The sequence below is a fragment of the Nomascus leucogenys genome, chromosome 14, assembly GCF_006542625.1.
Source record: "Nomascus leucogenys isolate Asia chromosome 14, Asia_NLE_v1, whole genome shotgun sequence".
Taxonomy (NCBI): Eukaryota; Metazoa; Chordata; class Mammalia; order Primates; family Hylobatidae; genus Nomascus; species Nomascus leucogenys.
Window position 1 is genome coordinate 82,848,844 of NC_044394.1, and position 23,908 is coordinate 82,872,751.

At 47.6% G+C, this 23,908-nt stretch overlaps 1 protein-coding gene across 4 annotated transcripts in view; it reads right to left on the reverse strand.

The window, feature by feature from the left end:
• The window catches only part of NPAS2 (neuronal PAS domain protein 2), a 178,757-nt gene that overhangs the window by 38,399 nt on the left and 116,450 nt on the right, over positions 1 to 23,908 (reverse strand). For all 4 annotated transcript variants that reach the window (XM_030827857.1, XM_030827858.1, XM_003274854.3 and 1 more), the window contains exons 5-7: positions 21,419 to 21,508; positions 10,560 to 10,680; positions 9,436 to 9,549 (exon numbers count right to left, since the gene is read on the reverse strand). In XM_030827857.1, coding sequence (XP_030683717.1) covers positions 9,436 to 9,549; positions 10,560 to 10,680; positions 21,419 to 21,508 — 325 coding nt within the window. The remainder of the gene's footprint in view (positions 1 to 9,435; positions 9,550 to 10,559; positions 10,681 to 21,418; positions 21,509 to 23,908) is intronic.

The window sequence follows — 23,908 nt, forward strand, 5'->3', positions numbered from 1 at the left end:
GTTTTGCATAGAGAAGATCAATGTTGGAGAAAAGGCAGGAGCCACAAGAGAGAGCTGGGGCTTTGCAAATTTTTTTTTTTTTTTTGAGACAGGGTCTCCCTCTTTGCCCAGGCTGGAGCACAGTGGTGCGATCTTGGCTCACTGCAGCCTGGACCTCCTGGGCTCAAGTGATCCTCCCACCTCAGCCTCCCGAGTAGCTGGGACCACAGGTGTGAGCCACCACGTCTGGCTAATTTCAGTTTTTTTTTTTTTTTTTTTTTTTTTTTTTTTTTTTGAAGAGACGGGGTTTTGCCATGTTGCCCAGGCTGGTCTCAAAATCCTGAGCTCAAATTATCTAACCTCTCAAAGTGCCGGGATTACAGGTGTCAGCCACCGTGCCTGGCCTGGCTTTGCAATTTGCTGGATTAAAAAATGACTCTAAAGGGAAACTACATGTCTTACTCAAATATTTCTTCTTTCCTCTGGCAATTATTAATTAAAATGAGTATTTTTAGGGGCCAGAAGAGTGTAATGGCATTGAGAAGATATCCACTAGATGGTTGGTGTGGATGGGCCAAATTATTTGTATGTTCAGGAAAGTGAACTTCCCTCATCCCTGTCTTCAAAGTGGCTCTCTCACACACATTTTTATCACGATTATGGGACAACTTGTATGAAAGGTCCCCCCACTCCCAGACTGAAATGAGCAGAAAGATGAGGTTGCTTAAAAGCCTGACCATTCCTCATTGTTCCATTTTAATATGAACCCTAGGTGTCTGTGCAGGATGATGCTCTTGGGGCACAATTTTTTTACAGTGATTTTAACTCCCCTGTGGTCTCTCTGGCAGCACTGACCCCTGCAGGGGAAGGACGGCCTGATATTTTGCTGGGTGGAGGGGACACTCTGCTTCCCACTCTTAGGGTCCTGAGTAGATGAGACACTCCTTCTGCGAAGCCGTCCACACTCGTGTCTCCATTCCCAGTGAGGTCTGGCGTGCATGTGCATTGTTCCCTTTACTGAGGCATCTCAATTAAGCTCAGCAAGGAAAAAATTCAAACCACCCCAAAGCCATAAAATGAGGCAACCTCCAGAAATCCCACGGAACATACAAAATTGAGTGTTGTAAGCTGAAAAGTCTCCACTTCTGCCAGTATTTCAAATTTGGTTGTGCGGTTAGAGGCGAGTAGGTAAAACGAGGGCAGGGAAACTTTTATACTCTGGTGTGTGGTTTCTGGAAAGCCCAGAGTGGAATGTTTGCCGAGGGTGACCTATTTGGAACCACACCAGCAACTTTTGAAATACTGCTTTCTGGATTTGTCAGACGCACATCTACATCCAAGTCTGGAGGAGGAGCAAAAAGGCTCAGAGAAAGGATTGCCTTCTTCTTGCATGAAGTTATCTTTCAGGATCTGGAAGCCTGCATATTAGGACCCTGTAAAGCAAAGACCTTTCTCCATGCCTTTGAAAATCACCCGGCCAGTTTCTTTCCACTAAGAGTGGTCAGGTGGGGCTACAGGACTTGGATACCTGGGGTTTGAGAAAGGAGGCACTACTTCGCTGGAGAAGCAAGAGATGGAACTGTGTATTTGTCTGAAAGCATCTCTCTTTTGTTGTTGTTGTTGAAAGTATCTGTTACAAGCAAACATAGCCCTAAATAAAATCATCTCGTTAAGCTCTATTCTGGAAACGTCGATTAGAGGAAGAAAAGGGCTGCTCCTACCAGTGGTCCATGCCAGTGCTGCTGGCTGGCCAGGTCCAGCGTGGGCTTTTCGGGGGAAGAGAATGGGACACGGGGTTACGTATCCCAGCTCAGAGCCCTCCAAGAGGCTTTGCACAGACTGGGTTAGAAACTGTCCTCAAGTGAAACTCTTCTAAAAAAAGACTACTTTCTTGTCCCATTTCCTGACACGTATTTCTTCTCATTTATTAAAAATCTAGGTTAAAGATGTGAAGTCCTGTCTTCCCTCCCCTGCCCCCAGAACATCTGTGGCAAATGCTGAAGTCCTAAGGGGTGAGCAAAATGTGCAAACATTGAAGTAGGGGAAAATTCCACTTGGCTGAAGGACCTGAGCAATGGCTGGTGTGTTTACACTGCCAAAGTGAATGGGGGCAGAGGAGGGGGGGGGCATCATCCACTGGGGAACCTGGACATGTCCAGTTGGAGAGTGTAATGTCACCTCGTTCACCACAGCAAAGGGGCTTTGTTCCTCCCTTCCCCTCAAATTCCTACGAACTCAGCCCCATCACTTTGTGTACAGAGCCTGACAGATCCTGGGTAGCCATGTGGGCGAGCAGACAACAAGATGGGATCCTTGTCTGTGTGCTTCAAGGCTCACCCAGAGCCCTCTCCGGCTCAGCCTCCCCCTCTCTCCTCTGCCCTGGAACCTACACATCTCTTTGGTTTGGGGCCTGAGGCTTCCTGTTGATGTGATTTTTGAGTGGTGGCCCAGGGACTCTCTCAGCCTTGGGCCAACTCAGTTGATCAGAGGAGCAAGAAGAGAGCGCATTAGCTGTGGAATACTATACAGCCATGAAAAGAATGAAAACATGTCCTTTGTGGCAACATGGATACAGCTAGAGGCCGTTATCCTAAGTGAATTAGCACAGGAACAGAAAACAAAGTACCACATGCACTCACTGGTAAGTGGGAGCTAAATATTGAGTACACGTGGACATCAAGATGGGAGCAGTGGACACTGGGGGCTGCTGGAGGCTGGAGGGAGGGAGGAAGGAGGGGGTGAAGGCTTAGGGGCTGCCTGTCAGGTGCTGTGCTCACTGCTTGGGTGACAGGATTATTGGTACTGCAAACCTCAGGGTCAGGCAGGGTTCCCATGTGACAGACCTGCACATGTACCCCCTGAATCTAAAATAAAAGTTAAGCTGGGTACGTGGCTTGTGCCTGTAATCCCAGCACTTTGGGAGGCCAAGGCGGGAGGATTGCTTGGGCTCAGAAGTTTGAGACCAGCCTGAGTAACACAGTGAGACCACATCTCTACAAAAAAAAAAAAAGAATTAGCCAGGTTGTTATAGCATGCGCCTGTAGTCCCAGCTACTTGGGAGGCTGAGGTGGGAGGATCTCTTGAGCCCAGGAGGTGGTGGCTACAGCGAACCATGATGGCGCTACTGCACTCCAGTCTGTGTGACAGAGTGAGATCCTGTCTCAGAAAAAAAAAAAAGCTGAAAATATTTTCAAAAGAGAAAGAGGGTGTCAGAAGCATGAGGCGGGGAGTCCTGGGTAGGGACATCAGGTAAGGGGGCTACTGGCCTCCAAACACCCAAGCAGCTGAGGTGAGGAGGCGGCTTGATGTGGTGGGAGGCACAGAGTGGGGAGTGCACAGAGCCCACAGATGAACTTCCCCAGCCACTCACTGCTGCTTCAGAGGCCCTCAGTGTGGACAAATCACAAGGCACCAGAAGTGACACACTCCAGTTTACCCAGTGTGTACCTACCTGTGTTCAATCTCCACTTTGGATTTAAGGCCAAAGAAGTGGCTGCAGCTCTTCTGCATATAAGTACACTCTATCCCCAGAGTGTACTGTGGAGCTGGTCGAGGAGAGAGCTCTGTTAGCTCCTAGGGAAGCTCTCTAAGCCTCAAGTCTGGTCTGAACCCTGCTCTGCCTTCCACCAGCTGTGTCCTGGGGCCAAGATCAAGCCTCACTTTGAGTCAACCTATTTTTATCCGCTGCTTATTTATGTGCTGGGTAAAGACCATGCTAGGCCCAGGAAGTGGGTACAGTAAGGGTCGCTGTCCTTCCCATTCCATTATTTATACATATATATAAAAAGGACAGGCATCAAATAAGAATGTACTACATAACACTCCACCAACTAAACTGCCCTGCAGAAATACTAAGACTTTTCACAGTAATGGACCAAGGTGGGATCGCCTGAGGTCAGGAGTTTGAGACCACCCTGACAAACATGACAAAACCCTGTCTCTACTAAAAATACAAAAATTAGCCAGGCACATGCCTGTGATCCCAGCTACATGGGATACTGAGGCAGGAGAATCGCTTGAACCCTGGAGGCAGAGGTTGCAGTGAGCCGAGATCACGCCATTACACTCCAGCCTGGGTGACAGAGCAAGACTCCATCTCAAAAAAAAAACCAAAAAACAAAAACAAAAAAAATGATGCTAGTGGTCATTTTTCTTCTACACATATTACATATTAATATTACATCTTATTTTTTCAACTTTCGCCACATCTGGGAACTTGGAGCCTGGAGAAGTTGTATGGGGAGGCTTGTGTAATAGCTATGTTTTCTAGTTTCTTTTTTCTTTTTTTTTGAGACACATGTGTCACCCAGGCTGGAGTGCAGTGGCACAATCTCCGCTCACTGCAACCTCCACCTCCCAGGCTCAAGCGATTCATATGCCTCAGCCTTCCGAGTAGCTGGGATTACAGGCGTGTGCCACCACACCCAGCTAATTTTTGTATTAGTAGAGACACGGTTTTGCCATGTTGGCCAGGCTGGTCTCAAACTCCTGACCTCAGGCAATCTGCCCACCTCCGCCTCCCAAAGTGCTGAGATTACAGGTGTGAGCCACGGCGCCTGGCCCACATTTTCTGGTTTCTGTTTTGAGGCTTTGACATCTGGGGACTTGCTGGTGCTGGAGGGACTGCCTCTCCCAGGGTTAGCCAATTCCTAGGGAGGACAAACAACTCACCTTCCAGGTACCTTTCATATGCAAAGCAACCCACCTAGAGCCCACACCCCAACCAGGTCCTTCAGGCTCTCATGTCCTGGGCCCTGTCCCCTGCCTTAACCAACCCCCGGGCAGGCACCAGATAATTAGAAACAACTCCTCCCTCCTAGACCCCACTGAACTTATTCAAACTACCCGCTCTCACCCATTCTTTCTCTTGGAAGCTACAATAAAGGTTCCCTCGGCCTCCTGACCAACCCCGGTGCTTCTCTGTGTGGCCCTGCGTGGTGGGCCATGTGTGCCTCCTGTTCCCAGGGACCCCTGAGCATGAACCTTTCCCTTCATGACAGTCATTTCCATGACTGTGTGTCTTTGTGTTTGACTAAAACACATCTTGGGTGCCCTGCACACAGCCTGGCATGTGGGTGCAGGGCATCTGACATGCACAGGCACAGGCATCGTAGGCATCGTGGACCAGCAGAATGCCAGGAGGCTGGAGGGGGCCTGTGTGTGTTTCATTCCGACAAAGATGTGTGAAAGGCAGCAGGCACTGGGGTGAAGAGTGTGGGCTCCGGGTTAGAGGGTCTGGGTGTGAATGTGGGCCCCCGACTTCCCATTCACACATCATAGATGCAACCCTTCTACGTGTCCATTTCCTCCTCTGTGAAGACAGGATGATGCCATAAATCACCTCAAAAGGCTGTGGCGAGGATCACATGATCCACGCAAAGCCTGGGCTCTGGGCCGGGTGCTTAGAAAGCACTCCTAGGGTGAGCTGTTTTTGTTACCTCATTGTTCAGTGTTTATTCAGAAGTAAACCTATGAAGTCAAATTTGAGTTCTTATATTAAAGCATATCTCATAGGTCATGGTGGTTAAATGTTGGCAATTTTATAGGGTTTTTTTTTTTTTTTTTGAGACGGAGTTTCACTCTGTCACCCAGGCTGGGGTGCAGTGGCATGATCTCGACTCACTGTAACCTCCGCCTCCCAGGTTCAAGCCATTCTCCTGCCTCAGCCTCCTGAGTAGCTGGGATTACAGGTATGTGCCACCACGCTCAGCTAACTCTTGTATTTTTAGTAGAGACGGGGTTTTGCCATGTTGGCCAGGCTGGTCTCAAACTCCTGACCTCAGGTGATCTGCCCGCCTTGGCCTCCCAAAAGGCTGGGATTATAGGCATGAGCCACTGCATCCGGCCTTTATAGGGTTTAATCTGAGAAATTCATTTGTCTCTGACAATTTTTGCTATTTTAATCCCAGTTAGAATGATATTTCACGTACTCCACAGTTACACGGGGAACTCTTGTCTCAAGAAAGCCCCTTTAATGCTGGTTTGTAGAACAGGCTCTGAAAAGACACTCTGCACTCTTGCTTTTAAATATGCCACATTCAGTGCTGCATGTTTATAGCAGTTAAGTTTCCAAAAAAAAAAAAAAACTCACACATAATTTCCACACATTCTTTCAGACAAACAAACACTATCTCAACCCACAGTGAAAGTAGAGCCCTGCTAGTTAAAAAAAAAAAAAAGTCCCAGGTATTCAGAATGAAGCCTGCCTATTTCCTTGAAATCCTCCAAGACGTGGTAAATGACAGGATGCTTCAAAGGGATATTCGGCAGCATCTTAATGAGATGGTGGAAATGTGAATTCACAAAGGATACAACTGCTGCTCGCCAGCCAATCACAAGCTGGTTTTTTTTTTTTCTTTTTGAGACAGTTTTTTGCTCTTGTTGCCCAGGCAGAGTGAAAATGGTGCGATCTCGGCTTCCCGCAACCTCCACCTCCCAGGTTCAAGTAATTCTCCTGCCTCAGCCTCCCGAATAGCTGGGATTATAGGCACCTGCCATCATGCCTGGCTAATTTTGTATTTTTAGTACAGAAGGGGTTTCTCCATGTTGGTCAGGCTGGTCTCGAACTCCCGACCTCAGGTGATCTGCCCGAAGTGTGTGCACTGTTGTCATGGGGCAAGAGGAAGCAGCATCCTATGATTCCCATAGTCTTGGTGCCCTGAGGGCCAGGGTGCGTTTGCCCTTTGCCCTTTGCCCTCTGTGCATGTGGCCACTGGGGTATGTTGTTATCACAGTGGCTGCCATTATGGCCAAAGCACATCTTTTTTTTTTTTTTTTTTGAGACACAGTCTCGCTCTGTCGCCCAGGCTGGAGTGCAGTGGTGTGATCTCGGCTCACTGCAAGCTCCACCCCCCAGGTTCATGCCATTCTCCTGCCTCAGCCTCCCTAGTAGCTGGGACAACAGGCGCCCGCTGCCACCACGCCCGGCTAATTTTTTGTATTTTTAGTAGAGACGGGGTTTCACCGTGTTAGCCAGGATGGCCTCGATCTCCTGACCTCATGATCCGCCCACCTCAGCCTTCCAAAGTGCTGGGATTACAGGCGTCAGCCACCGCGCCCAGCCACCATTTTTTAAAAATTGTGGTAAAACACATACAACATAAAGTTTGCCATCATAGCCATTTTGAAGTGCACAGTTCAGTAGGGCTAAGTACATTTACACTGCTGTACAACCATCCCCACCATCCACCTCAAGGACTCCTTTCATCCTGCAAAACTGAAACTGTCCCCATTTAGCAACTCCCATTTCCCCCTCCCTCCAGCCCCTGGCACCCACCATTCTACTTTCTGTCTCTATGAATTTGGCTATGGTACCTCATATAAGTAAAATCATACAATATTTGTCCTTTGGTGGTTGGCTTATTTCACTCAGCATAATGTCGTCAAAGTTCTTCCATGTTGTAGAATGTCAGAATTTCCTTTCTTTTTAAGGCTGAATAATATTCCAGTGCATGTATATACCACACTTTCTTTATCCATTCATCCACTGATGGACACGTGGGTTGCTTCCACCTTTTGGCTATTGTGAATAATGCTGCTATGAACACAGGTGTGCAAATATCTCCTCAAGTCTCTGTCTTCCCTTCTTTTGCATGCATACCCTTAAGTAGAATTGCTGGATCATATGCTAGTTCTGTTTAATCTTTTGAGGAACCAGCACACACGTAAAGCAAATTCCAAATCACTGTTTACATTAACTCAATGATAAAGTTGTCTGGGAGGAAGGCCATTGCATTCTCTACAGAATGGCGCTGGTATCACACTAGGGCAGTGCTTTTCAAAGTCCATGGCCCCTGGAACCAGAACCCCACAGTACTCCCCAACTGCACATTCCTGGGTCCTACCCTCCTATCTCCTGAGCTAGACTCTTTAGGGCAAAGGCTGAGAGTCTGCATTTTAACAAGTTGCCTCACCCAAAGAACCACTGTGCTAGGGTTAGTATGATGCTGGGTTCTCTATAAGGTGCCTCTTAGGTCAGTTTCTTTAACTGAGTAGCCCAACCAGCTTCCATTTACTTCTTTGTGTGGTTCATTAAACATTCATTTCATGAAGTTTGGACAAGCCTTTCAGATGAGTAGGATGAGGCATGGTTAGGCCTTCCTCATCTGACTTTGCCCAGACGTAGAGGCCCACTTGGGAGATGGACCTCCCACCACTTCTGACCATCTTAAGCCCTGGATGGGTCTGTTCCCAGAAGGGCCTCCCAGTAGGCCAAGGAGCCCACCACCCAGGCATAAGCCCCGCACCCTGGACCTGAAAATCATGCTGGCAGGATCACACTAAAGGTTTAGCATCTAGTTGGAGACTTTTAAACAAAGTATGTATATTTATGCAAATAACATACAACAAAGGACCATCTGAGGTAGAAGGAAAAATCCTGGTTAGATGTGAGGACTTGGTGCCATTACTTTGGCCGTTTCTAATAGAAACCCTGGGACTAATTTGACTGAGGGAATAGACCCACCACGTCCAGAGTGAAACAGTGGTCAAGAACGCAGCAGAAGTTAATGCTGTCATCATCTGCCCTCTGCATCTCCCCCTCATTTCTGCAGCTCATCTTTCTGTTTTTGTTTCCTTTGGTATTTTTCTCATTTCCTCTTTTTCCCCCATTCCCTGTCAACACTTTATTTTTATTTTTTTCATCTTTGCTGCTTTATAAAACGTTAGCTGTTTCAAAGTTATTTGTTTTGTGTTGAGTTTGGAGGAGCCCAGAAAACAAAATGCAGCCCATGCTGAGCTCAGCCCATAACCAAGTTGGCTTAGGACTTGGTTTCTGAATTCCTGGCCTCAGGCCTGCATTTCCATTTTGCATGGTTCAAAAGTAAAAATAAGTGTTTTAGTCTAGTTCAGAGTTGTTGTCTCTGTAGCCAGAGTTTGGTTAATCAGGTATCCGGGTAATTTTAGAAAATAAGACTTTGCTACTTGGCTTATCCTGCTTGATAATTCATCCAATGCAGATTCCTGGCTCATTGTAAAACGACCCCTTTGCTGTGCATTAGGGCCACAGTGAGCAGAAGAGCTACGGACCAGGTCTACTAAAATACGCTCACAGCAGTACTGCAGGGGGAGGGAAAAGTGTGGAAGGTAAGGTTATGGATTGTCAAGTCACCACGAAGGCCTGTTCGGCAGAGTATGTAGGCTGAGCCTGTTCTGTATTCCCTGTACGTTGTTTCTCACAGTACAGAATTATTTCATCAGCCCGAAGATAAATAAACAAATAATGTGTGTTTCAGTGGGACTGTGTGCACTGGCACAAACAGGTGTGGGAGTGTGTTCCTCTAGAATGGGAGAGAACATTGATGAGCGCAAAAACACATCCTGGGAACTCGAAAATTCAAATGCAAATGTGAAAAGCACACGTTCTCCCTCCTCCTCCCTGGGCGATTCTTAATGCCCCCATGTGCACGTTTGCATGAGAAAAGACACTGTCACAATTATATGACAATTAAAGCTTACCATTGTTGTAAGAGCGAAAATTTCCTACAAATTTTATGTATTCATAAGTTGGAAATTCCTTTGGGTTCAAGCTGCCTCTGAGAAGATGGCAATAAAACTCTAAATCGCTGTCAGCTGGGCCGTTAAAGGAAGAAGAGGAGAGAAAGGGGTCGTGAGCATCGCACAGACTCTGAACAAGTAGCGTCTCTGTGAAAACTCTTATGGGATTTAGTCTACACATGGCCAGGCTAGTTCTCTCATTACGACTGACTTTTGGACCTGGTTTGTAACCCTGCTGCACAGGGGCTTCCTTCCGTAGTTCATAGATATTTTGCATTCCATACATGGACCCAATTAGTCTTAATTTGCTCCCAGATGTCTGTGGTTGGTAATGTCGGCATTGATTAGTTCCGGCTGTTTTCATATGGTATATTAAAATAAAGCGGCTCATATAGAGCTGCTCCCTTTAATTTAATCTTTTTGCTTTGCTTTGAAGTAAAATCAGATGTGCGACAGGACAGATTATTCATGGAAAATGGACTCAGGCTTGCACTGATGCAAGCAGCTTTGCTACCTCATGCAATTGTGTATGCTTCGTTAAGTGACACGTGGTTCACGAGGCATCAAGGTTAGCCTTCTACCTAGGTTGCCAAATATTTTGATAAAAACTTCTAAATTTCACAGAACATAAAAATGTATATAAATAACCAGATGAGAGCCTCAGGAGGACAGAATTTGGATTTTTGACCTAATTATTCCGTTTTCAGTTGGTTTCTTGATATTATATGATTTTAGCATCTTAGTATCCTCCACGATGAGCTGATTGTTCACTGATGTTTGCACTGTTTCTTACTAAAAGACTCTCATGTAAAAAAAAGAGAAATCTTGTCATATACACAAAATAAATTATTATTCTTGAGTTCTCTGCTTTCAAATTTTCCACATAAAAGCCAAATGTCTTACATATTCCAAATTCCAGTTTTAGCTTTAAACCTAAAATATACCTCTAAGGATCTTGGAAATGTTCTGAGTCATGAGGAAAATTATTCTTAAAATTAGTTCTCCCTTCTTAATTCATTCTAACCTCCTTTCAAAAGCAAAATTCTTATCTTTCTAGCTTGTAAAACCAGAAAAATTTAACTTACATTTTAAGTATTCTGGGGAGGGGGAATCCGTCACAAGCATATGGGAAGAAAGGATTTTATAAACTTCTGAATGTTCTTGTTCTGGGAGGAAATTTAACAAATTCTGATCCATGACATCCGACTGAAAAAGAAAATAAAGGACAAAGGTACACCCTCAACGAAGATGAAAAACAGAAGCAAAAACAAAAACTGAACATTCACAACAACTCAGAACTGGTTTCTGAAATGGAAAGTCCGATATCTGATTTTCTGTGGACACTCTCAGTTTATCACTCCATTGTTTTAAACAGTAACCTAAAAGGCTGTATTTGTTCAAATGCGTATGTGCTGCTGTCTGTGGGCCCAGGAGGGAGCTAAGGGTGAAGTTAGACAAATGTAGGAAGGACTGAGTCCTCCTGTCGCTTGAGAAGTGCTGTTTGCTGACACTCCTGCGTTCTGGCTGGGATAGCATGGCCCCTGTGCACACCCAGTGCCGGGCCAATCATTGATTTAAATGGCTCCAAAGAGCCCACAGGGTTCCTTTCCTGACCCTTAGGGCAGCAAAGGGCTGCCAGTCTACTTCTTAAAGGTCTTTAAGTTATGGAACTGCACGTTTTTTTTCTGAGTGCCTTGGCACTGTGGTTACAAAATAAATGTAAGGTAGAGTTCAGATTGAGTGCTGTCCAATAGAACTGTCTGTGATGATGGAAATGGTCTGTAATCTGTGCTGCCCGTAACAGAAGCCACTAGCCACATGGTTACTGAGCACTTGAAACGTGGCTAGTGTGAACAAGGAACTGAATTTTAAATTTCTTTTTTTTTTTTTTTTTGAGACAGAGTGTTGCTCTTGTTGCCCAGTCTGGAGTGCAATGGTGTGATCTCAGCCCACTGCAACCTCCACCTTCCAGGTTCAAGTGATTCTCCTGCCTCAGCCTCCTAAGTAGCTGAAATTACAGGCGTCTGCCACCATGCCTGGCTAATTTTTTGTATTTTTAGTAGAGACGGGTTTCACCGTGTTGGCCAGGCTGGTCTTGAACTCCTGACCTCAGGTGATCCGCCCTCCTCGGCCTCCCAAAGTTCTGGGATTACAGGCGTGAGCCATCAAGCCTGGCCCATTTAATATGAATTGAAATTTAAACAGCCACACGTAGCTAGTGGCTACCATATTGGATATGCAGGTAGGAGCTCACAGTGGACACAGGAGACAGGCACCTCTCTCTTCCTCAGTTTCCCTCAATAAACTCATCCACTCTCACAGCTTCAAACACAATCTGTATATACTTTCAGGTTTGAATGTCCAGCCAACTCTCTCATGTGCCAGCCTCAGCCTTCCAACTGCCACTCAGATGCTCCCTGGGGACCACAGATGCACACGTCCTGAACATCGGCATTCTTTCCCACCCATACCATCTCCAACCCTTGTGTTTGCATCTCCATCAACAGTATCATCAGTTGGTCACCTGCCTGTCCCAGACACTCTGGTGGCATCCTTGTCTCCTCTCCTTCTCGTCCTTACCCTCAAACCAAACAGTGTCCAAGTGCTGCCCATTTTTCTCCCTCAAATTCTCTGCTCCATCCACTTCTATTTCTCCAGCTTCCACCCTAGTCCAGAGCCCCATCCTCTCTTGCCTGGGAATGATTTGGCCACACTGGTCTTCCCACATCCACTTTGGTGCCTGTCCAATTTGTTCTCCATCAGCAGTCAGAGGAGCCTCATATCAGACCAAGTCACAACTGTCCCGTGGCTTCCGACTGCTCCAGGAACAAAGCCTCAACTGCTCAACACAATTTCACGGCTCTTCACAGCTCAGCCTCTGCCTCTCCCAGCTCCCAGCACTTCTCTTCTCCTTCTGAGCCTTTTTTCCTCCAGTTTGCCCTCTGTTCTCCCTCTGAGCCTCACCTGGGCTGTTCCCTCAGGCAGGAACATGCTGCACCCTCCCCATGTGTTTAATGAAGCCCTGTGCAACCTTCAGGTCCCTGCTTTGAAGTCACTTCCTCTGAGAAAGCCCCAGGTGACACCCTCCACCCCCACTGATGATTTAAGCGTCTCCAAGGGGACAATGACCCCCTTGATGGAACATCAGGTGACATGGCAAGGCAGGTGAGAGCTCAGAGCCCAGGCTTGAAAGCAGGTTCTGCCCCTCCACGCCGCATTTTCCTCAGTTGCAAGATGAGGAAACCATGAGGGTTCCATGAGCTCACTTGCCTCCACTGCTGATAAAACAGCACATGGCAGACATTCAATAAATGCCAAGTGTGATTAGGCACTGAATGACCAGTTACAGAGTGACTACAAGGGGCACCTGCACCACAGCGACGTTTTCCTGTACAGCTATGTGCTGACTTGTGCATTCCGCCTCCCTCTCTCCAACAGGAGCTTCAGGAGAGCAGGGCCCAGTGCCTTGTTCACCACCACATCCCTGATGTCCGGGATGGTGCCTGGCCTTCGAGATGACTAAACTGACCAGCTGAAAGAATGGCAAGGCCAGCACTATGACAGGCATTAAAACAAGGTGCCCAGAGAACACTGCGGATGGTATGCTGCCTCCAAAATGAAAGGGTAGAGGAGACTACTGGGGAACAATTTCCAGAGGGAGGAATCCTTGAGTGGGAACCAGGGGACAAGACAGTGTCTGCCAGACAGGGTGGGAAGGTGCTCCAGCCAGGGGGCTCAGCATGCACAGAGGCATAAGGTGGGTACCCTGACAGCACTGCAGGAAGGTGGGAACAACAGGGAGGGCGAGAAGCCATGAGAGAGAGGCCAGAGCGCCTCAGGGACACTCTAGGAGGAAGTGTCCATCCAGCCCACTTCCAGCTCAGCCTCAGTGTACTTTTAGTACAGGCTCATTTAACAGTGTCCCTGCACTGGTGCTGCTAGTTCAAGGCCTGTCAGGCAGTTGGGAGAGAGGACTGCCCACCTCCACAGGCAGGTGACCTTCCCGATCGTGGGACTGGGCTGTGAAGACGGCTGTGGATGGCACATTCCCTACCTTGTCTCCATAATTGCTATTATTTTAATAAACAGAACTCAGCTCATTCAAGGGACCATTCAGGGAAGCACAGGAAAGCAGGGCCCAGATGAGAGAGGCCTCGGAGGAGTCAGGGCTTGACCCTGTGCTAGGAGGAGCCATGAAGCACCTGAAGGAAGGGGGCGGCAGAACTGCTCGTGCATTTTAAAGAGATCCTGCTTGTGGTTTGGAGGGAGAGAGCACTGGAAGTCAGGCTGGAGATGGCCAGGGTCCCAACAGAGACAGGGGAAGGAGTGGAGAGGAGCAGACAGAGTCCCAGGCAACTCATCAATATCGTAGTGCAAACAATACTTGCTGAGAGCCGCCATGTGCCAGTCGCTGTTGGGCATGGGGAAGACACGTTGGGAAGCAGGCAGAGCCCCTCCCTGCCTGCAGTCAGTGTTCCGGTGGGTGTGAGGACAGTGGACACAGCTTGGTGGCTGATCAGAGGAAGGGAGGAGGGAAAGGAAGGACTCAGCATGGCTTCCAGGCTCTGGCTCGGACTCACCGGTCTTTATGGACTAAATTCTACCAGGATCCTCTCTCGTCTATGCTACCATTTCTCATTCTGGCCTTCTCCAAGTTTCTTCGGATGTTCCTGGTTTTATTTTAAGCCCATTCTCTCTAGTTTTTTTAGAAGATGACTCATGTTCACAGATGACAGTAGTCTTTCTTCATAAAGATATTTCAAATACTTGAAAATGAAAACTAAGTGACTCCATGGCCTCTTCTTGGAGGGCTCCATCTGAAGCCACTTCCCCTGACGGTGGGTGTGGCAGAGAGCAAGGCTGGGTGGCTGCCTGGCCGGGTCACCTGTGTGAGAGAACTTTACTGATATAGGTCCGAGGGCCAATATCAGGACACAGGTTCTGCACAGAATAAAGACGAATGCTGGATGCAAGTAGGGGCAGGTATGATATGTGGGAGGTTGCGAGGATGGCGAATTAACACACAGAAAGGGCTCCAGACTGTGCTTGGCTCTTGTATGTATTTGCTAGTACATTGCTATTATGCTATTTCCACATGTTTGTATGAAAACCAACACAAACAACAATAACTTGAAATTTTTAACCCTAGTGGTTACAAGGGAGAAAATTACATCTGCAGTTGAATGGTCCCTTGAATGAGCTGAGTTCTGTTTATTAAAATAATAGCAATTATGGAGACAAGGGAGGGCATGTGCCATCCACAGCCGTCTTCACAGCCGAGTCCCACGATCGGGAAGGTCACCTGCCTGTGGAGGTGGGCAGTCCTCTCTCCCAACTGCCTGACAGGCCTTGAACCAGCGGCACCAATGCAGGGACACCCAGCTACGTTAAATGAGCCTGTACTAAAAGCACACTGAGGCTGAGCTGGAAGTGGGCTGGATGGACGCTTCCTCCCAGAGTGTCCCTGAGGTGCTCTGGCAGTTTTGGCTTGAGATCTGTGCTGGCTGCAGTGTGAAGAGGCAATAGTGAGCAGCCCTGGAGAAACTTCACCTTGAGAAAAGAACGGCTTAAGAGAAGTCATTGGGACCTTGGTCTCCTTAAAGGACCAGGAAGTTGGAGGCATATTTGATCCACTTAGATTTTTAGATTCAAAGTCAAACTAAAGGCCATATAGCTAAGCTTTCAGAAGGTAGTGTAGAGAATGGCTTTGACTTTGTAATAGTAAGAATTAATTGAGATATAAAAGGTACCAATTATACAGAAAGAATCTCTGTTCATCAAAATGCCCTAAAAAAGGGGGAAAGGTAAGCCACAAAGTGAGAGAGGATATTTGCAACACATACGTCTGTGGTATGGCCCAAAATTAAGGTTCTAAATTATATGCTGCCTTGGCATCTGGTAAAATCGGAAGGGCCTCAAATGGCCTAACTGCAGGTTCCCTCCCCACACAGACCCATGGATGAGGTCCCCCAGCCAAGTCCCCCCTTCTTATGATGGGGACAGGTACAGTTTCTGCTCATCCCTGAGTAGCAGGTTGTGGAATTATTCAAACAAGTCAATCACATCCTCCTGTGGGGACCAGGGGTCACCTCACCCTCTTCTTACCGCACAGCCTGCTTCCCATAGCCCCTGCTGGTTCACTCTTTTCCCACATGCAGCCCCCTGTGGCCCTGTGTGGTCCTTATCTGGGCTGAGTATGTGACTAATTAACTGCTGTTGGCCTCATCCAGTGTCAGCTGTCGAGTGTTCAGACATCCACATTACCCTAGGGTGGGGTGAATGAGAGACAATTAAAACAATACCTGCCCACAACCTGTGTCTGGATCACGGAAAGAAAGCCTACTCATAATTGCAAGAAAAAACTCAAAGAGGAGGATGTCCAAACACCTGAGCAAGTAATTCAGAAAAGATGAAATCTAAATGGTTGACAAACATATAAAGAGACACTCAATCTCATTGGTAACAGAGAAAAGCAAGTACAACTCCATGAGACACCTTCATGTACCAGACTGACAAAAACAACAAGTCTGAAAATGCCAAGTTCTGATGCCACAGCACTGCGACGTCTCCACCTTGCTGGTGCGGGGCAAACTGGTGCCACCGCTATGGAATCATTCTGGTATTATTTACTAAAGGTGGAGGCAGAGCTTCCCTCAACCCAGCCATTCTACACCTAGTCAGTTCTCCAGGGATGCTTGCAAACGTTCATCAGGAAACACTACAGGATGTTCATGGAAGCATCTTCCAAGAATTCCTAACTGGGATGAATGCAGGAATTGCAGCACATTCCTACGATGGAACACACCCAGCAATAAGAAGAGCCCACAGCAGCTACATCTGCCAGTGTGAGGCAGATGCGAAGCACAAACGATGCTGAGCAAAAGGAGAAGTCACAAGAGTCCATTTTCAATGATTCCATTTACATACAATGAAACAAAAGGCGATACTAACTTAAGAGTGTAGCAGTGAAGTCGAAGTTGGTGAAACTACAAAGGAAAACAAGCAAACAATGACCTTAAAAGTCAGGAAAATGGTTGCTTCCAAGTAGAAGGTGGGAGTGTGATGAAAAAGGGGCAGACAGGAGCTTCTGTGGTCCCAGCTGCGTTCTATTTCTTCACCTCAGTGACAGCTGCATGTATGTTCACTTATCAACTTAATACTGAACATATGTTTTATACACACATCTGTATTTATGGGATATAAAAATCAAAAGGCATAAAAAAATCTAACTAGAGGCCTGGAAACTTTTAATCCATGATCAACGCTAAGCTGTAGCTGCACCTGTCAGGGCTCTGCTCCGACCCGGAGACACCTCTGATGTCGATCAGGTGGGAGCTTCCAGCAGGTGAGGGCAGGGTGGGGTGGGAAGCGCAGAGGGACGCTTCCTGAAAAGGTGTCTCATGGCCTACACCTTGCTGCTGTGTTTTGTGGTAACATAGGCCAGGGGCTTTGGCTTTCCTTTCCTGGGATCTCCTCCTGCTGTGCCCTTGCCACAGGAACCTGGCTCCATATCCCGTTCTGGTCTTGTATTTTCTTCTCGCTAGGGCTTGTACCTGGCAAGCCAGCATGATACAGAAGTATTTTCTGGCCTGCAGATTTCTCCAGTTTTACGAACACTTGTGCGTTGTTTTCTTTGGGGGAAGGTAGGGTTATCCATGCACATAGTTCTCACATCCAAGGCACTCCCCACCCGTGCCAAGCTGCTTGCAGTTGCTCATAACCCCAGTTATGAATTCAGTCCCTCATTCAATGAACACTTAGGCACATGGCAAATGTTCAGGGCTGGGGATATGATGTCTGCCTTAAGAGCTTAGCATGATCCAGCTCATTAGGCGACACCACATCTATGAACATATCAGAAAGTAACCCAGGAAGCTAACTTTCAAAAAGTCAAATAAAAGCCCAAACAGGAAACACATATTATGCCTACTTTTGGTCTCTCATTTGGTTCTGCCTCAGCCGTACTCTTTCCCCATTCTGTCCAAGGCACGTGACTCATGCCCCTCGGATCTCTCCTGCAAGGTTTTCATTCCAGAGGCTCCCGTGAGCCCTTGGCCTCCATTGTATGCATGTCTGTCTTGCTCATGTTCCTTGCCTGTGTCAATTCTAGACACCAAAATGTGCTGGTGTTGCCACTACTGAACAATTCTCATTATTATTGTTATTTTTTTTTTGAGCCAGGTCTCACTCTGTCACCCTGGCTAAGGTGCAGTGGTGTGATCTCAGCTCACTGCAACTTCCTCCTCCCAGGCTCAAGCAATTCTCCCATCTCAGCCTCTCAAATAGCTGAGACTACAGGCATGCGCCACCACACCAGACCAATTTTTGGATTTCTGGTAGAGACAGGGTGTTGCTGAGTTACCTAGGCTGGTCTTGGACTCCTGACCTCAAGTGATCCACCCAGCTCAGCCTCCCAAAGTGCAGAGATTACAGGCGTGAGCCACCACGCCTGCAGTTCTCATCTTGAAATCACTTTCACTTTGAGCTATTTTATTCTTTTTTCTCTGCCAATTTGGTAAAGAAAGTTCTAGGCTATTTCATCAGAAATTGCTGTACAAAAATCTATCACATGAGCTTCTGTTACATCTGAGATGTTGGCAGTGTGAAGGAAACAGAGAGAGACTTGAAGCCCCACAGCCTGAGAAGTGGGAAGGAATTCTGGCTGCTCTTACCCCCTTACAATATGCTCTCCAATCCCAGCCACACAACGGGCATGGCAGGGGACTCCGGCAGGCCAGCCTGTGCTTGGAGTGACACCAAGAGGGGCGTTGCTGCTGGGGCCCACAGCCTCCTGCCCCCTGGCTACCCTGTGTCCCGACCTCCACCTCAAGAGCCGCCTCTTCCTCGAGGACCGACCACCACCTCTCAGCTCCTCATTCTCCCTTTCTGAGCCCCACACCCTGAGAACATTCAGCTTTACTGTGTCCTGTATAGGATTCTGAGGAGTGGTTAAGCACCAAGCTCTAGAGCCAAACTGCCTGAGTTCAAATCCCAGCTCTTCACTATCTGGCTGTGGAACCTTGGGTAAATTATTTAATCTCTCTGTGCCTCAGTTTCATCATCTGTGAACTGGGTAACTATGTACTTCATGGGATCCATAAGGATAAGGAAAGCAAATATAATACAGCCTCGCTCTGGGCCAGGCACGGTTCTATGTGCCTACACATATTAACACATGTGAGTGACTCTTAATGGTGCCTGCTACATTGTAAGTGCTCAGTGTTAGTCACCCAAGGTTTAATGGATGAAATCTCTCAACAAAATTGCAAAAGGAAAGACAACCTCACAAGTTTCGAAATGTTGTGTCATCTGTGGAAGGGACCTGGGCTCACAAGGAGTGATATTTAATAGTTAAGTATGCATCTATGTAAACCAAACCAAAATCAGAATTCCTAAATTATGACCCAAATCCTGGGCACCAGAAAGACACCAGAGCAGAGTGGTGACCAACTTGGGTTCTGCAGTCAGCTACCCCCGGGGTAAGTCCCGCTCCACCTCTCACTGCCTGGGCCACTGGGGCTTCCTCCCCATCGCGGAAGTCATAGAGGTCTGACTCCCAGATCCGCTCCTCTGCCCAACCAGCTGTATGCTAATTGCACCAGGGAACTTTCCATCCTCAGCAGCCTTTGCCTACCCACTTGCAAAGGAGGATCCTGGTGAAAACTGGATAATGAAAGCTAAAAGTAAATTGCAGTTAAATTTGGGGACTGCCCGGCCCAGGCTCACCTGCACCAGGGAGTTGAGGGCTGACTCACTGTATGTGTCTGGGCATGGGTATATATACAGAGTCTTAGTTTGCATTCAAGTGGGTCCAGCGTTGATAAATTAGAGTCAGGTCATTTCTGGTCCTTGTAGAGTTAGAAAATAATTTGTGAAAGTGGTCCTAAATTGCTCCATAATTTCAAGTCAGAAGAATTTCCCTCTTACTTTCTAAGACCCGTCTGCCACATACAGCAAGTGGGTCATCAGATAATTACAAGAGCATAAAGCAGAACAGTGCAAATCCTGTTTACCCAAACAGCTCTGGCTCCTGTCTCTCATTCCCAGGTCAATAAGCAGGCCACGTGTGGTTGCTTTCGGTCAGTGCCTACCACTGCCGAGCCCTTGCCATTCATTACAAAACACAAGCACCCTCCAAAGAAGTACCCCAGCTCCTTTTCTGTCCTCAGACACCGTCAGATCAGCCCAGCTTCTCTGGGGTGATGATGGGGGTCACTTCTCTATTCATGGTGTCAGCCCCATCACTAGCCTCCTGGCCAGAAATGAAAATGAAGGTGCAGCTGCACCCTCAGCTTCCTCCTTCAGGCTGAGCGAGGATGAACCTCTTCTGATGGCTATCAAGAGGAGAGAGCCCCCCAGCTCCCCACCACCAGCCTGACGCACCCTTGTTTTAGGAAACGGGTTGGAACACAAAGGGGAGACAGATTAGGTTAGATTAGGGCCTAATGGGAAGGCATCTGCTTAGCAACATAAAAAATGCTTTTGTGGGCCACGGCTCAGTGAATGCAAAGAAAAATGTAGGCAGTAGCTTCGATCTGCACACTGCATCATTTGCAGAAATGGTGGGATGAGGGAGTGGCTTCCAGGGAAAGGTATGACCCAGGATGATGTGGAGCCCTGGGCCGTCAGCAGAGCTGGGCTCATCACCTCAAGGCAGATGGAAGCTGCCCATGGAACAAGGCCATGCTGTTCCCTGGGCAGGGGCAGCTAAGGAGAGGGAACTGCGGTCCTCCAGCATCATCCTGGCCCAAGCTTTCCTATGTGTGAACCCGGGGCAAGCTTTCCTCTTTTCGTCACATAAACTGGCCGCCCATCCATGGATGAGTAGGGGTGGGGGGTGGTGGGGAAGGTTTTGGCTGGGCTCATTGGCAGAAGAGCGGAGAGAGGACGTTTTATTCTTGTCCATCACACGTGCTGCTCCTGGTACAGCTGTCATTCACAGTGATGCTGTGTGCAGATGGAAGCTGCCGCCTAGGAACAGGAACAGGCAATGGTGTGGCAGGAGATGGAAGCCTGGCCAGATGCCCATGAGGGAGCCTCAAAGGTGGGTCCTCCACCAGCCAGGTACAGACCTGTGAGTCACTTCGTCCTGAGTCAGGGGTTACCAGAGAGCCAGCAAGGCTTATGCAGAGAGGAGGGAGGGAGGGAGGGAGGAAGGAAGGAAGGGAGGAAGGGAGGAAGGGAGGAAAGAAGACAGGGAGGGAAGGAAGGAGGGAAGGAGGGAGGGAGGACAAAGGCAGAGGGAGGAGGGAAGAAGAAGGGAAGGAAAGGAGGGAAAGAGTGGGGAGGGACGTCTGTCAGGGTCTGTGACCATACCACAGCCCCTTCTGCCACCTTGGAGCTTCCATCATACACTTCTGGAATGCAAAGCCAACTTTCTCCTGGTCCACCCAGACACTCCTCACTCCCCACGGCCTTCCAAGACATTGGTCTTCCCAGAGCAGTTCAACCCCCAGGGAACGGCCCTGCTGCCGAATCCTTACCACCACTAAGTGTTGCTACCCACTTGCAACCTCAGACATGTCCCAAGTAAGCCCCAAACCATGTTTCAACCCAAGCCATCTGTTGTTCTCTCCCTTGATCAGCTGTCGGGTGACCCTGGATGTCTGTCAGCCTCCATGATGGCTCTGAGCTCCACTAACAGTGCTGTGACTCTCTCATCAGTCCCCATTTCTGACCCGAAAAGAATCTGTAGCCACAGCTCCCACTCCAGGCCTTGCCTGTTCCAGGATGGCACACGCCTGCATCTGCCCTTTTCCTGGAAGGCTCCTAGGACCTTGACCTCGGCCTGGTCCTGTCCCCAAAACTCAGCAGTGCTTTACTCTCCACCCCCTTCTCACCTTCAGCCCCCTGACACCTGCACCACCTTCCATCTGAGATCTAATGATTCTCAACAGAAACATGCTAACATGAACCGGTAAAGGCCATTGGAGCAGAAACTCACCGGTAAATGCCCAAGGAGAGGCGTGATACTGTCAGACACATAGATGATGCTGCCGTCTGTTGTCACTGCGATAATGAAGCCATCTAATGCCTGTGGAAAATGCAACATTTGAAAGCTCCTTAGCAATGCTTTTATGGAGGAGCATGTCACTGAAGCAGAGGACACTATTTTAGGACACTGGCTTTGTTTTATAATCCTCAGAATATTTCCATGAATAACCTCACAGCACTTCTTGGCCTTCCACGGAGGACAGCTTCTTACAGAGAATGTATCTGGCCCAGGAAAAGCGTTTGCAAAAGCACTACAGGATCAGTGAAAAATGTGACCTAGTGGCATAATAAAATAACATTTACCCATGGAAATTCCTTAAGTAGGTTTAATGATAAGCATATTATTAGCCTGATTCAGAAATACCACCATTGCCATTAGAAAACATCAGCCATAATTTATGGTTCCCATCTCCCTACCCCTGCCATCACTTTGAGTTCAATGGTAAACATTTGCCCTGATAAACATATCAGACCTAACAGATGCATTAAAAACAGAAAGTGTGCCTGTTGGCCAAGGCAGGCCTCTGCTCACATTCATTGCCACAAGAGAAATGCCCACTGAAGGGACTGTTTGTAAAGAACATTCACATTACTCTACAGGGCTGGGTGGGTGTGGGGGTTGTGTAACTCAACTGGATCCATAAGCATTTCGGAATGTCTGAAAAATCCATGCATTTGAAAGTCTCTACTGAGTGCCTACTCTATGCTGGGCACACTGTCCTGGGTGCTTGTGATATAACAGGTTGAAGGTGGGCAATGCTTTCTCATAAAGCAGACACTTTTGCTCATGGGTTTTTTTGTTTTTTGTTTTTGAGATGGAGTCTCACTGTCGCCCAGGCTGGAGTGCAGTGGCCTGATCTCAGCTCACTGCAATCTCTGTTTCCCAGGTTAAAGCCATTCTCCTGCCTCAGCCTCCCAAGTAGCTGGGATTACAGGCACACACCACCATGCCCAGCTAATTTTTGTATTTTTAGTAGAGACAGGGTTTCTCCATGTTGGCCAGGCTGGTCTTGAACTCCTGTCCTCAAGTGATCCGCCTGCCTCAGCCTCCCAAAGTGCTGGGATTACGGGTGTGAGCCACTGTGCCTGGCCACTTTTGCTGGATTTAGATTATTTATTGGGATTTATTTTTGTGTGGATGCTTGTAATGCTTTCACAAGATGTATCTGAAAGTTGATTTCTAAAATAAAGACGACATAATTCAGCAGAGAATAGGATCACAGTGGCAACTGGCTGTCTAGGGTGTGCCAGTGAGGGGGAGGAGACTAGAAATGAAGCCTACCTCTCCAGAAAGCAAGTCTTTAAGGGAATAATAGCTCAGGGAGACTTTCACGGGAAACCTGTCACTGTTGGTCCACTGACTTTTTCTTTGAAAGACTATCTTCCCCGAATCTGGACATTTTTCTGCTTAGGAAAAAAAGTGAAATATGTGCTTAGAAAGCTCTGGAAACATGTTGCATGCACTCAACTAGATGGTGACATGATGTCTGAGAATCTGAGTGGACAAAAGGGCATTCATTCTTTCACGTTAGGAGGGTGTGGCTGAAGTGCATGGCAGCGGGAACCTGGAAGAGGCCACGAGCAGTGCGTGAAGGGCACCTTTATACCATGCCGAAAGGGGAAAGAGTTCTTTTCACCAGGAAAATTAACACTAGACTCATTTATTATTTTACACTGTCAGCTGGCAGGATTTAGACTGAAAAACATATTCAAGTACGTTTCTTAAATGGACCTCCTCCTCTTGGATGACATCAGTGGTTCTCAACTGGGGGCAATTTTGGTAATGTCTGGAGGCATCTTTGATTGTCACCACTGGAGTGGGTGGTGTTGGCATCTAGTGCTGCCAAACATCCTGTAATACGCAGGACAGCCCCCACGACGAAGAACTACCAGGTCCAAAATGACCATAGTGCAACGCTGGGTTAGATTTATGAGTTATGGTAAACAAAGAAGTACATCCCAGTAACTTTTCTTTCCCAAGTATTTTTCTAAAAAATTTTTAAAGTCATCTATGAAGCCCTCTAGGAGGTGAATTTTTTTAAGGGGTAAGAGCACTGTTGATGACGTCAGTGAGACTTTTTTGGAAAAAGCAGATTGGAAAGCTGGGAAAAGCAAGGGCAGTGCAAATGGTCTTGCACAGTGAGCCCATGTCCCTCCTGAATGTCTAAAGCAAGCGGGTGTTAAAAAGCTGAAGGTATTTATAGACGGGAGATAACTTTCATCAGCTCACTGGCATTTCCATCAACTCTATGAGAACTGCACTGAGTCACTGCTTTAAGAAAGCTCGCTGTGGTTCTGGAAGTCCCATCAGTAGCATCTGAAAGGGATTCAACAGCAAGTGATTGCAAAGTGCTGTGCCCCTATCCATGGAAGGGTGATTTTGACTGGGGTGTTTCCAAAGGTGCCATAATGGCCCAGATTTTTATACCTGCCACACACT